We start from the raw sequence: 14638 nt of genomic DNA on the forward strand, positions 1-14638 counted from the left end.
CCACCCTCCTTTATATCTGCCCAGTCAATTAACCACAATCACTTGCTTAGCTCTTCGGTATATTAATAGAATTCCCCCTTCTCTCTTTTGAATTAAAAACTTTCAAATATAAACAGTCTTTGAACAAAACTGATAAATTTAACGAATTTTTTTTTCATGTTCTATATGTTACCTTATGACACAACCCAATCAGTAACAGACTTATTTTCATATTGAGTGTAATTAAATCAAACTCCCATAATCCCCATTCTTTCTTTTCAGGTACTTTTAACTACCTTCTTTGTTTCTTTGGCGTCCCAGGCCAGCAGACAACATGTATTATTCTTTCTCACCCAGAATACAATAAACATGGTCATACTAAAATATCTGGAAGATTTGGTATGTGCAGCATTGTTAAAAGGGGCTAGCTTACTATCTTCATGTCATCTGTAGTTAGAAGCTTGAGTGCATTTTTGTTAGTTTCTTTATTGTTTTATTTGCTCTTGCTATCATCAGCAGTAGTACGTTTCATCATAGTACTCAACTCCTATATGTTATAACTGGCATTTGGTCAAGACTGAGTGAGTGTACAGCCAGGCGAAAATGAGAACTGCAGATGCTGGAGATCAGAGTCAAGATTAGAGTGGTGCTGGAAAAGCACAGCCGTTCAGACAGCATCAGAGGAGCAAGAAAATTGACGTTTCGGGCAAAAGCCCTTCATCAAGAATGATGATGAAGGGTTTTTACCCGAAACATCGATTTTCATGCTCTTCGGATACTGCCTGAACTGCTGTGCTTTTCCAGCACCACTCTAATCTTAAGTATACAACCAGTTTAACCATCCAATCAAACATCTAGTCCTGGTCCATTTCTTCCTTGGATAAAAGATCATCTTTCTGTGACGATCTGGTCTGATTTATCAGGATGCGATTAATAATTTCCAAGTATGGCTGTTGATCCTAAGCCACTCTTGCGCTCCCCCCCCACCACCTCCCCCAAAGATGACTTTCAACCTTAAACTTACTTTTTAATTTATCCATGACACATCATTCAACTTCCATAGAACCTCCCTACAGAAAATAATTTACATGCTTTTTAGAGTTGCCTGCTAGTGTTTGTCTCCGATACCAATAGAAGATTGCTGAATCTGCTTTAAGTTGAATGCAATCTATTTTCAGCAAGTTGGATCTAACTGAGAAATACCATGCACTCACTAATTTCCACAGATTCTCTACTATATTACCTTGTTCAAATAACTTTTGAAATTTGCATTCTGCAAATTCACCTTTTATATCAGTTGACTGGAGTTGCTGAAAGATCTAAGAAGTGATCCTCCAAGATCACTTTTCTTGCAGTAAGAGAATCCACTGTAACATCATGATCACAAGTTTCTCTTTGAAACCCTGAGCCATTAGCTTGGCGTCAGTGTTCTATCCCATCAAGGAGCACTTTTTCTGTGCAAAATCATTGGCATGGTAAGCCTGGCAGTCCCCTAATTGATACCTCAGTGTAAATACCTCAGTAAATTCTTTACTGCTCCCCCCAGTTCTTTGGCAAGCTTTTTCCACTTATCTTTTTAATGTGTTATAACTATTACAACTTCTTGCCAATAAAGGATTTCATTTGTGGTATTCTTGTTTCAGATTACACTGTGACCTTAACTCACCCTCCTAACTTATTCTGGAACATTACTACAAGATTGATTGGAATTTCTTCCCCTATTTTCTCTCAAGTTTTGTTCCCTTCCAGGTCCACTTTCAGAACTCATCCACCGATTTCAGGCCTTCCATATCTTTACCTCATTTTGCCAATAATTAGTTTTTACCTCCTGTCCCTTATCTAGTACATTTAACCAATATGTATTTGCTGGTGGTTTTCTGTCTTGTCTCTAATAAATATGTTGTGGAGGTGGCGGGGTTGAACTGGGGTGTACAAAGTTAAAAATCACACAACACCAGGTTACAGTCCAACAGCTTTATTTGGAAATACTAGCTTTCAGAGTGCTGCTTCATCAGATTCCCTGATGAAAGAGCAGCGCTCTGAAAGCGAGTACTTCCAAATAAATCTGTTAGACTATAACTTGGTGTTGTGATTTTTAACTTTGTCTTAATAAAGATGACATTCCTCTATTCACTCCATACCCCATCTGACATATAAGTTTCATTAGTGCCAAAGTTTTGGTTGTCATCCTCTGGGACCAATACCCTTGTTCTGCTTCTCTGTCACTTTGTCCACATTCAGTCAGCCCTTCATCTGCTGTAATTTGGTCCATGTTTTCCAACATATGTAAATAGATGCATGGAGTCTCATCACACGCAAGGACTTGTTCAGATTCTGTAAGTATGTCATCAGTGCCAATTAACCTTGCCCAGACTATTTCATTCTTCTTGCCCTTAGTGCATATATTACAAAATGTCCCTTGATTAAAATGTATTTTTGATGCCTTTATATGATGTCATAAGGCTCGCTGAATTTTCTCTGAAATCTCAAACCTTAATGAATTTCTCCCAGAAAGCAATCTGAGATTGAATCTCCTAGGTCCACTAGAATTTTATGAAACATCTCGTTCATTACTTTGTGTTTTATTTCTCTCACTCCATTACTAAAAATAAATCTTTTCTATTGCTATGTTCATCATAACTTTATTTATATTTTCTCTCACATCCCTAAATATTTCTTCATTACCTTACCATTGTCCACTGTTACTTTCTTCTCTTTACTATAAATTGTAGACTAAATCTAGTTGCTGTGTATATGAAATTTAAGATTTTTTTTCCCCTTATACCTTCAAGTCTGTTGGAATAACTTTGTTGAGGTCTCTTGCTAATGAGCGGCTCTGTCGGCTGTGATAGTGTTCTCCTTTGTCTTTTTTACATATATCACATTTATCACAGATTTCTTAGAACAAAAAAAATTACCGCACAGGAACAGGCCCTTCGGCCTTCCAAGCCTGAGCCGATCCAGATCCTCTATCTAAAATTGCCACCTATTTTCTAAGGGTCTGCATCCCTTTGCTACCTGCTTATTCATGTATCTATCTAAATATATCTTCAATGATGCTATCGTTCCCGCCCCTACCACCTCCGCTGGCAAGGCATTCCAGGCACCCCACCCTCTGCATGAAGAACTTTCCACGCATATCTCCTCTAAACTTTTCCCCTCTCACTTTGAATTCATGACACCTAGTAATTGAGTTCTTTGCTTTGAGAAAATGTTTCTTGCATTCCACCCTGTCTTTATCTCTCATGATTTTGTAGATCTCAATCAGGTCCCCCCTCAACCTCCATCTTTTTAATGAAAATAATCCTAAACCACTCTCTTCATAGCTAGCACCCTCCATACCAGGCAACATCCTAGTGAACCTCCTCTGCACCCTCTCCAAAGCATCCACATCCTTTTGGTAATGTGGCGACCAGAACTGTACCCAATATTCCAAATGTGGCCAAATCAAAGTCTTATAACTGTAACATTACCAGCCAACTCTTGTACTCAGTACCCCGTCCAATGAAGGAAAGCATGCCGTATGCCGCCTTGGCCAGTCTACAGACCTGTCTTGCCATCTGTTTTAAAAAATTCTCAAGGTCAGGTTCGTAGGAGAGTAGTCTGACACAGAACAAACGACCAAGAGGCGAGTCTGCTAGAATATGAGCATTTTATCCCCCGCAGCGTCGCCACAACCAGGTCTCATACTTACAACAGGTCTGGCTTATACTCACTCTACATGTTACCGGAACTGGGAGCCGTCAGTTCTCATAGAGCGGTTGCCAACAACCCACGCTCGGCGGTTAAACGTAACCCCGGAGCAGACTCACCGAACTGGAGACTTTTCCAGCTGATATACTCTTTTCCAGATATAAACATTCATGTGAACAGCAGAGCAAGGCTAAAAAACACATTCCATTCTGGTTACATACAGATAAGAAGATTCACACGGGGAGGTGTGTAATAAGATTCACACGGGACTAAGCAACACCTCCATTCCGGTTAGATTCACACATGTATTGGGACATAATTTTTAACCGTTTCACCACATTCCACTGCTTGGCCCAATACATGTGTTACATTATGATTCACACATGTATTGGGACATAATTTTACACCACACCATCTTTAGGGAACAAAGGACCTGAACACCCAGATCTCTCTGTACATCAGTTTTCCCCAGGACTTTTGCATTTACTATTTAGTTCGTTTTTGAATTGGATCTTCCAAAATACATCACCTCCCATTTGTTCGGATTAAACTCCATCTACCCAACTCTCCAATCTACCTATACTCTGCTGTATTCTCTGACAGTCCCCTTCACTATCTGCTACTCAGCCAAACTTAGTGTCATCTGCAAACTTGCTAATCGGGCAGTCTACACCTTTCTCCAAATCATTCACATATATCACAGTGATCCCAGCATGGACCCCTGTGGAACACACTGGTCACTGGTCTCCATTTTGAGAAACTCCGTTCCACTACTACTCTGTCTCCTGTTGCCCAGCCAGTTTTCTATCCATCTAGCTATAACACCCCGAACCTCATGCGACTTTACCTTCTCCATCAGCCTACTATGGGGAACCTTATCAAATGCCTTACTCAAGCACATGTGTATGACATCTATAGCCCTTCCCTCATCAATCAACTTTGTCGTCACCTCAAAGAATTCTATTAGATCTGTAAGACATGACCTTCCCTGCACAAAACCATGTTGCCTATCACTGATAAGCCCATTTTCTTCCAAATGGGTGTATATCCTATCCCTTAGTATCTTCTCCAGCAGCTTCCCTACCACTGACGTCAGACTCACAGGTCCATACTTAGCTGGATTATCCTTGCTATCCTTCATAAACAAGGGGACAACATTAGTAATTCTTCAGTTCTCCGGGACCTCCCCCGTGATCAAGGATGCTGCAAAGATATCTGTTAAGGCTCCAGTTATTTCCTCTCTCGCTTCCCTCACTAACCTTGGATAGATCCCACCTGGACCTGGGAACTTGTCCACCTTAATGCCTTTTAGAATACCCAACACTTCCTCCCTCCTTATGCTGTCTTGACCTAGAGTAGTCAAAGATCTATCCCTAGCCTCAACATCTGCTATGTCCCTCTCCTTGGTGAATACTGAAGGAAAGTATCATTAAGAATCTCACCTGTTTTCTCTGACTCCATGCCTAACTTTCCTTCTTTGTCCTTGAGTGGGCCAACCCTTTCTCTAGTTACCCTCTTGCTCCTTATATATGAATAAAAAGCTTTGACATATTCCTTAACCTTGTTTGCTAAGGATATCTCATGATGCCTTTTAGCCCTCTTAATTCTTCTTTTCAGATTAGTCCTATATTCCTGATATTCTTCCAAAGCTTTGACTGTCTTCAGTCGCCTAGACCTTATACACGCATCCTTTTTCCTCTTAGCTAGTCTCACAATTTCATTTGTCATTCATAGTTCCCTAATCTTGCCAATTCTATCCCTCATTTCACAGACTCACACCTGTCTTGCACTCTAATCAATGACTCTTTAAAAGTCTCTCACATATCGAATGTGGATTTGCCCTCAAACAGCTGCTCCCAATCTACATTCCCCAGCTCCTGCTGAATTTTGGTGTAGTTGGCCTTCCCCCAGTTTATCCCTCTTCCTTTAGGACCACTCTTGTCTTTGTCCATGAGTATTCTAAAACTTATGAAATTGTGATCACTATTCCCAAAGTAATCTCTTACTGAAACTTCAATCACCTGGCTGGGCTCATTTCCCTACACCAGGTCCAGTATGGCCCCTTCCCGAGTTAGACTATTTATATACTGTTCTCGAAAACCCTCCTCGTTGCTCCTGACAAATTCTGCTCCATCCAGACCTCTTAACGCTAAGTGAATCCCAGTCAATGTTCGGAAAATTTAAAATCTCCCATCACTACAGCCTGTTGCATCTACATATTTCCATGGTCTATTTACATATTTGTACCTCTATCTCACGCTCATTGTTTGGAGGCCTGTAGTACACCCCCAACATTGTTACTGCACCCTTGCTATTTCTGAGTTCTGCCCATATCGCCTCACTGCTTGAGTCTTCCATAGTACTCTCCTTCAGCACAGCTGTGATAGCCTCTCTGACCAGTAATGCAACTCCTCCACCCCTTTTTACCTCCCTTTCTATCCCTCCTGAAGCATCTATATCTTGGGATATTTGGTTGCCGATTGTGCCCTTCCCTCAACCGAGTCTCAGTAATAGCAATAATATCATACTCCCAGGTACTAATCCAAATCCTAAGCTCATCTGCCTTACCTACTATATCTCTTGCATTAAAACAAATGCACCTCAGACCACCAGTCCCTTTGCGTTCATCCATAGCTCCCTGACTACTCTTCCCCCTTAGTCATGCTGACTTCATTATCTAGTTACTTACAGGCTTTAGTTACTACCTCCTTCCTGTCCACTAACCATCTCATTTGGTTCCCAACCCCCGCCATATTAGTTTAAACCGTCCCCAACAGCATTAGCAAAAGCACTCTCAAGGATATTGGTTCCAATCTGGTCCAGATGTAGACCATCCAATTTTTAATTGTCCCACCTCCCCCAGAACCGGTTCCAATGTCCCAAAACTCCGAACCCCTCCCTTCTGTACCATCTCTTAAGCCACTCATTCATCCTGCCTATTCTTTCATTTCTATTCTGACTAGCACGTGGCACTGGTAGCAATCCTGAGACTACTACCTCTAAGTTTTTTAAACTTGGTTCCTAACTCCCTAAATTCTGCTTGTAGGACTTTATCCTTTTTTTTACCTTCATTGGTGCCGATATGCACCACGACAATTGGCTGTTTACCCTCCCACTTGTGAATTTTCTGCAACCAATCCAAGACCTCCCTGACCAGTGCACCTGGGAGGCCACATACCATTCTGAGTCTCTTTTGCGACCACAGAAATGCTTATCTACTCCCATTACAATAGAATACCCTATGACTATAGTCCTTCCACTCTTTTTCCCGCCCTTCTGAATAGCAGAGCCAGTCATGGTGCCATGAACCTGGCGACTGCTGCCTTCCCCTGGTGAGCCATCTCCCCCAACAGTATCCAAAACGACATACCTGTTTTGGAGGGAGATGACTGCAGGAGATACCTGCACTGCCTTCCTGCTCGTTCACTGCCTTTGGTCTTCTGTAAGTTTAAAATACACATCATTCCTTATTCCTCTGAAAGATGAATGGACAAACTGTCAGTGTAGTGTTAAGGTAATTAATCTTTTTTCTTTTAAACTCCTACCTCCTGATACCAATAGCACCACCTTAATATTTGGGTTTTGAAGTTTGGCGTTACTACCTCTGCACATGAATAGTTTCCCCAACTATTATGCACGGAACCACCACCCATCCTTATGGTTCCTTCTCAAATTCCTTAATGTTATTTTATATCTAAAAACATTGAAGTAACTTTTTAAGTCTAATCCACTACATACACTACAGATGTGCATCCACCATTCAGTATAGCACAAACGAATGATTCTGTGACTAAACATGCATTACGCAAGCTGAAACTACTTGTAATTAATACAATTCCTTTTGCCTGACAATTATCACTATCTTCTTCCAAACTTGCCATGTGATGCATAGAACTGTGGACCCTTGTTTAAGACAATTTGTTGTATAATGGTATTTCAAATCACAAAGCACACTGTTCACCATGTTTTGGGAATTTCTGGGGTTCATTTTTCTGTTATAGCTTCCCAAACCCTGCTTTCTCTTCTAATTGCCAGAGTTGTGTTTATTCTTTCTCCTCTTTGGCTCTGAGAATATTTTGCATTTGATCTTGCTTCTAGTCAGAAGTACCAGTGCCAAGGCCACACATTGCTTTTTTCTCTTGGTAAAGCCGTAACCTGGGTCCACATACTAACTTCATTTTACCTTTGATCATAAAGTTCAGCATCACCAAATATTGGTGTGAAGTCATATTAAAACATGTTGCACTCTGTTTCAGCCATTCACTTACAAAGTAATTCTAGTTAGAGTCATAGAGATGTACTGCATGGAAACAGACCCTTCGGTCCAACCCAATCTAGTCCCACTTGCCAGCACCCGACCCATATCCCTCCAAACCTTTCCTATTCATATACTCCTCCAAACGCCTCTTAAATGTTGCAATTGTACCAGCCTCCACCACTTCCTCATTCCATACACACTATCCTGTGTGAAAAAGAACACTTAGCTTTGTCTTTAGGCAACATCCTCTGCTACCAGTTTCAATCCAGGCGCAAGCAAGTTGATGAGAGACCAACCAAGACCCCTTCCTTTGTGGATAGAGATTATTAACAACTCTGTGTTAGAGGTCCTTTCACAAACCAATTTTTACAAGTCAGTCCCACTAAGTTTCCCTTTCTTACTCTCAATTAATTAATTGCCAATAATCTTAATTACTTGCTACTTGAACAAGAAACTGAATGCTTATATAGGTTGTATGTACATTAGGAAGTGGGAAATCAATAGTTCTAATTAAGTGATCATTGGCAACATTGAAAGTCACTGAAGTTTGTCTATAACGTAATGAATTATTTTTCTAAGTGCACCTAATTGTACTAATTAAATAAAAAAATCATTCAGTCACTTGTATCGAAAGCAAACCTGAATATTGAAAATGGTTCTATATATTAAACATGTTCCCAAGACTTAGTATTTTATTCGATATATCTTAATGGTGCAGTAAATGAAGTGAACTTAATGGAAAGTAAAATTGCCTGCATTGTATTTTTTCACTGGGATGTTGCTCATCCTTTTCATTTTTCACACTTTTTTCTACAGACATAGGCATTGATTTGGGGTGTATCAACTTCTATATATTGTTTTCTCTGCATAGCTCTTCTGAAAATAATTGTTGTAGCATGGAGTTGGATGAAGTTCAAATGACTTCAATCTATAAAGTATTTGTTAAATGTATCTTTCACCAGTGATTTCCCTCCTGCCTCTTAGCCGGTCAGTGACGTATCATAGTCTGTTAATTCCAGTCAGCCTAATCTGTGGACACAGTTACATGTTCAATTTTATATTTTTTTAAGAAAAGATTTATTTATGTAAACTGATTTTACATGTCTACATTAACATTTCAGGAGTGCTCCTGCGTCTCCCAGTCATCCAGGACTTCTCTCTCCTCACTCGAGTGGGCTGCAGACTCCTGAATGCTTGTCACGTGAAGGTTCCCCTATTTCGCATGACCACGATTTCACAAGTTCCAAGTTGGCGTCGGTGCCAGAGGGTCGCTACTCTCAAAGTGCACCAGGTAACCATGCCCTTTTTACAAAGGAGAATTTTTAATGTAGATATCCTTGGTTTTGTGACCTAACGCTTATACAACTATTTAACACATAATGAATTTATCGCAAAATAAAGCTATTTTTAAATTCATTTCAAATGGGCATTGCTGGCTGCCAGCATTTATTGCCTGTCCCTAGTTGCCCTTGGGAAAATGGTGATGAGCTGCCTCCTGGAACCGCTGCAGGCTATCTGCTGTAGGTTGACCCACAGTGCCATTAGGGGGGGACTGCCAGGATTTTGATCCACTGACAGTGAAAGAATGCCGATTATATTTCCAAGTCAGAATGGTGAGTGGCATTCCTGTATATCTGCTAGACTGAAGTAGTCATGGGTTTGGACAGTGCTGTCTGAGGATCTTTGGTGAATTTCTGCAGTGCATCTTGTAGATAGTACGCACTGCGGCTATTGAGGTGTGGTGGTGGAGCGATTCCATACTTGTGAATACAGTACTAGTCAACGGGCTGCTTTGTCCTGGATGATGTCAAGCTTTTTGAGTGTTGTTAGGGCTGCCTCATCCAGGCATTTTGGGAGTATTCCATCACATTCCTGACTTGTGCCTTGTAGATGGTAGACTGACTTTGAGGAGTTAGGAGTGAGTTACTTGCTGTATCCAGTAATTCCTAGCTTCTGACCTGCTCTTGTAGCTACTGTGTTTACGTGATGAGTCCAGTTGAGTTATGTGATGAGTCCAGTGATAACTCCCAAGATGTTGACAGTGGGGATTCAGTGATGGTAACACTGTTGAATGCCAAGAGCTAGTGGTTAGATTGTCTCGTATTGCTGATGGTCTTTGTCTGGCATTTGTGTGCACGAATGTTACTTGCCCCTTGTCGGCCCAGGCCTGGATGTTATCCAGATCTTGTTGCATTTGAGCATGGACTGCTTCAGTATCTGAGGGGTTGTGAATGGTACTGAACATTGTGCAATCATCAACGAACATCCTCACTTCTAACCTTATGATGGAGAGAAGGTCATTGCTCTAGCAGCTGAAGATGGTTGGGTAGAGGACACTACCCTGAGGACCTCCTGCAGAGAGATCCTGGAGCTGAGGTGACTGTCCTCCAATAGCCGCAACCATTTTCCTAAGTGTCATGTATGACTCCAACCGCTGGAGAGTTTGCCCCATTGATTCCAGTTTTGCTAGGGCTCCTTGGTGCCACACTCTGTTGAATGCAGCCTAGATGTCAAGGGCTGTCACTCTCACCTCCCCTCTGGAATTCAGCTCATTTGTCCATATTTAGGTTGTAATGAGGTCAGGAGCTGAGTGGCCCTGGCTGAACCCAAACTGGACATCACTGAGCAGGTGCTGCTTGATGGCCCTGTTGATGACACCTTCCATCACTTCACTGATGATTGACAATAGAGTGTTGGGACAGTAATTGGCCGAGTTGGATTTGTCCTGCTTTTTGTGTACGAGACATATGTGGCAATTTTCCACATTGTGGGGTAGATACCAGTGTTGTAGCTGTACTGGTCAAGTCTTCAGTGCTATTGCTGGAATGATATCAGGGCCCATAGCCTGTGCAATTTCCAGTATCTCCAAACGTTTCTTGATATCATGTGGAGTGAATTGAATTTGCTGAAGACTGATAGGAGTATACTTAAGAGGGAAATCAGGAGGGCAGAAAGGGGACATGAGATAGTTTTGGCAAATAGAATTAAGGAGAATCCAAACGGTTTTTACAAATACATTAAGGACAAAAGGGTAAGTAGGGAGAGAATAGGGCCCCTCAAAGATCAGCAAGGCGGCCTTTGTGTGGAGCTGCAGAAAAGGGGGGAGATACTAAACGAGTATTTTGCATCAGTATTTACTGTGGAAAAGGATATGGAAGATATAGAATGTATGGAAATAGATGGTGACACCTTGCAAAATGTCCATATTACAGAGGAGGAGATGCTGGATGTCTTGAAATGCATAAAAGTGGATAAATCCCCAGGACCTGATCAGATATACACTAGATCTCTGTGGGAACCTAGGGAAGTGATTGCTGGGCCTCTTGTTGAGATATTTGTATCATCGACAGTCACAGGTGAGGTGCCGGAAGACTGGAGGTTGGCTAACGTGGTGCCACTGTTTAAGAAGGTTGGTAAGGACACCAGGGAACTATAGACCAGTGAGCCTGACGTTGGTGGTGGGCAAGTTGTTCGAGGGCATCCTGAGGGACAGGCATGTATTTGGAAAGGCAAGGACTGATTATGGATAGTCAACATGGTTTTGTGTGTGGGAAATCATGTCTCACAAACATGATTGAGTATTTTGAAGAAGTAACAAAGAGGATTGATGAGGGCAGAGTGGTAGATGTAATCTATATGGACTTCAGTAAGGCGTACGACAAGGTTCCCCATGGGAGACTGTTTAGCAAGGTTAGATCTCACGGAATACAGGGAGAACTAGCCATTTGGATACAGAACTGGATGAAAGGTAGAGGACTGAGGGTGGTGGTGGAGGGTTGTTTTTCAGACTGGAGGCCTGTGACGAGTGGAGTGCCACAAGGATCAGTGCTGGGTCCTCTACTTTTTGTCATTTACATAAATGATTTGGATGCGAACATAAGAGATACAGTTAGTAAGTTTGCAGATGACACCAAAATTGGAGGTGTAGTGGACAGAAAAGAAGGTTACCTTGGATTACAACAGGATCTTGACCAGATGGGCCAGTGGGCTGAGAAGTGGCAGATGGAGTTTAATTCCGATAAATGTGAGGTGCTGCATTTTGGTAAAGCAAATCTTAGCAGGACATATACACTCAATGGTAAGGTACTAGGGAGCGTCACTGAACAAAGAGACCTTGGAGTGCAGGTTCATAGCTCCTTGAAAGTGGAGTCGCAGGTAGATAGCATAGTGAAGAAGGAGTTTGCTATGCTTTCCTTTATTGGTCAGAGTATTGAGTACAGGAGTTGGGAGGTCATGTTGCAGCTGTACAGGACATTGGTTAGGCCACTGTTGGAATATTGTGTGCAATTCTGGTCTCCTTCTCATCAGAAAGATATTGTGAAAATTGAAAGGGTTCAGAAAAGATTTACAAGGATGTTACTAGGGTTGGAGGACTTGAGCTATAGGGAGAGGCTGAACAGGCTGGGACTGTTTTCCCTGGAGCGTTGGAGGCTGAGGGGTGACTTTATAGAGGTTTACAAAATTGCGAGGGGCATGGATAGGATAAATAGGCAAGGTCTTTTCCCTATGGTCAGAGTCCATAACTAGAGGGCATAGGTTTAGGGTGAGAGAGGAAAGATATAAAACAGACCTAAGGGTCAACTGTTTCACACAGAGGGTGGTGCATGTATGGAATTAGCTGCCAGAGGAAGTGGTGGAGGCTGGCGCAATTGCAACATTGAAAAGGCATTTGGATGGTTATATTAATAGGAAGGGTTAGGAGGGATATCGGCCAGGTACTGGCAGGTGGGACTAGATTGGATTGAGATATCTGGCCGACATGAACGGATTGGACCGAAGGGTCTGTTTCCATGCTGTACACCTCTTTGACTCTATGACTCTATGATATCTGTAATGCTGGGGACCACTGGAGGAGGCCATGATGGATCATCCACTTGACACTTCTGGCTGAAAATTGAATTGAATTTATTGTCACATGTACTAAGATACAGTGAAAAGCTTTGCCTTGCAAGCAATACAGGCAAATCACACAGTTAAGTAGCACAGATAAGTAAATAATAGGTAAATAGCGGCAAAAACAAAAACACAGGTACAGACAAATGTTAAGAGTTTGTGAGTCCATTCAATATTCTAATAACAGTGGGGTAGAAACTTTCAAAATCGACTGCTGCGTGTGCTCAGGCTTCTGTACCTTCTCCCCAATGGTAGAAATTATAGAAAAACATTGTCAGGGTGGGATGCATTCGATTAGATTATTAGATTAGATTACTTAGTGTGGAAACAGGCCATTCGGCCCAACAAGTCCACACCGACCCTCCAAAGAGTAACCCCACCCTGACTCATTCCCCTACATTTACCCCTTCACCTAACACTACAGGCAATCAAAGTTTGTGCGAAGATTTGTAGCTCGGGTGCTCGTTGTTGTGGTTCTGTTCGCCGAGCTGGAAGTTTTTGTTGCAAACGTTTCGTCCCCTGGCTAGGTGACATCATCAGTGCTTGGGAGCCTCCTGCGAAGCGCTTCTTTGATGTTTCCTCCGGTGTTTATAGTGGTCTGTCCCTGCCGCTTCCGGTTGTCAGTTTCAGCTGTCCGCTGTAGTGGTTGGTATATTGGGTCCAGGTCGATGTGTTTGTCAAAATCCTCTCCATCAACAAACACATCGACCTGGACCCAATATACTAACCACTACAGCGAACAGCTGAAACTGACAACTGGAAGTGGCAGGGACAGACCACTATAAACACCGGAGGAAACATCAAAGAAGCGCTTCGCAGGAGGCTCCCAAGCACTGATGATGTCGCCTAGCCAGGGGACGAAACGTTTGCAACAAAAACTTCCAGCTTGGCGAACAGAACCACAACAACTACAGGCAATTTAGCATGCCCAATTCGCCTAACCTGCACACCTTTGGATTGTGGGAGGAAACCGGAGCACTCTGAGGAAACCCATGCAGACACGGAGAGAATGTGCAAACTCCACACAGACAGTTGCCCAGGGTGGGTATTGAACCCAGGTCTCTGGCGCTGAGACAACAGTACTAACCACTGTGCCACCGTGCCAGAATGCTGGTGGGCTTTCCTTGACAGCGGGCCTGGTGGATCCTATAGATGGGAGGTTGGTCTTTGTGATTGTCCAGGCCAAGTTCACCAATGTCTTCAACCATCTCAGATCTTGAATAGTACAATTGCCATAGCAGATAGTGATACATCCAGACAGAATGCTCTCAATGGCACACCTATAAAAGTTGGCAGGGGTATTTGCCGCCATGTGAAATTTCCTCAGCTGCCTGAGGAAGAGGAGACGTTGTTAGGTCTTTGTAACCAGTGTGTCCACATGAAGAGTCCAAGAAAGCTTGATGTGGGTGACCACTCCAAGGAGCTTGACACACTCCACTCGTTCCACCTCTTCTGTTAATGTTTAGGGGGAGCATGAGTAACATCCTGCTGAAAGTCAATAATGAGTTTCTTGGTTTTGCTGGCATTGAGAATTAGGTTGTTCTCAGTGCACCATTTTTCCAGGTCTTCCACCTCCCGTCTGCGAAAGCTTCAGCCTTATCTTTTGCACTGATATGCTGGGCTCTTACATCATTGAAGATGGGTATATTTGTGGAGCTGCACCCTCCACTAAGTTCTTTAATTGTCCACCACTATTCACAACTGGATATGGGAGGACTGCAGAGCTTAGATTTGATCTGTTGGTTGTGGGATCACTTGGCTCTTTCTCTCACTTGCTGCTTATGCTGCTTGGCATGTTTGATGGCTTCATAGGTT

General features: G+C 42.5%; 1 protein-coding gene across 3 annotated transcripts in view; it reads left to right on the top strand.

Moving 5' to 3' along the window:
• Positions 1–14638, top strand: part of foxk1 (forkhead box K1) — a 123390-nt gene that overhangs the window by 89025 nt on the left and 19727 nt on the right. For all 3 annotated transcript variants that reach the window (XM_043711911.1, XM_043711909.1, XM_043711910.1), the window contains one exon: positions 9052–9221. In XM_043711911.1, coding sequence (XP_043567846.1) covers positions 9052–9221 — 170 coding nt within the window. The remainder of the gene's footprint in view (positions 1–9051; positions 9222–14638) is intronic.

The sequence above is a fragment of the Chiloscyllium plagiosum genome, chromosome 21, assembly GCF_004010195.1.
Source record: "Chiloscyllium plagiosum isolate BGI_BamShark_2017 chromosome 21, ASM401019v2, whole genome shotgun sequence".
Lineage (NCBI taxonomy): Eukaryota > Metazoa > Chordata > Chondrichthyes > Orectolobiformes > Hemiscylliidae > Chiloscyllium > Chiloscyllium plagiosum.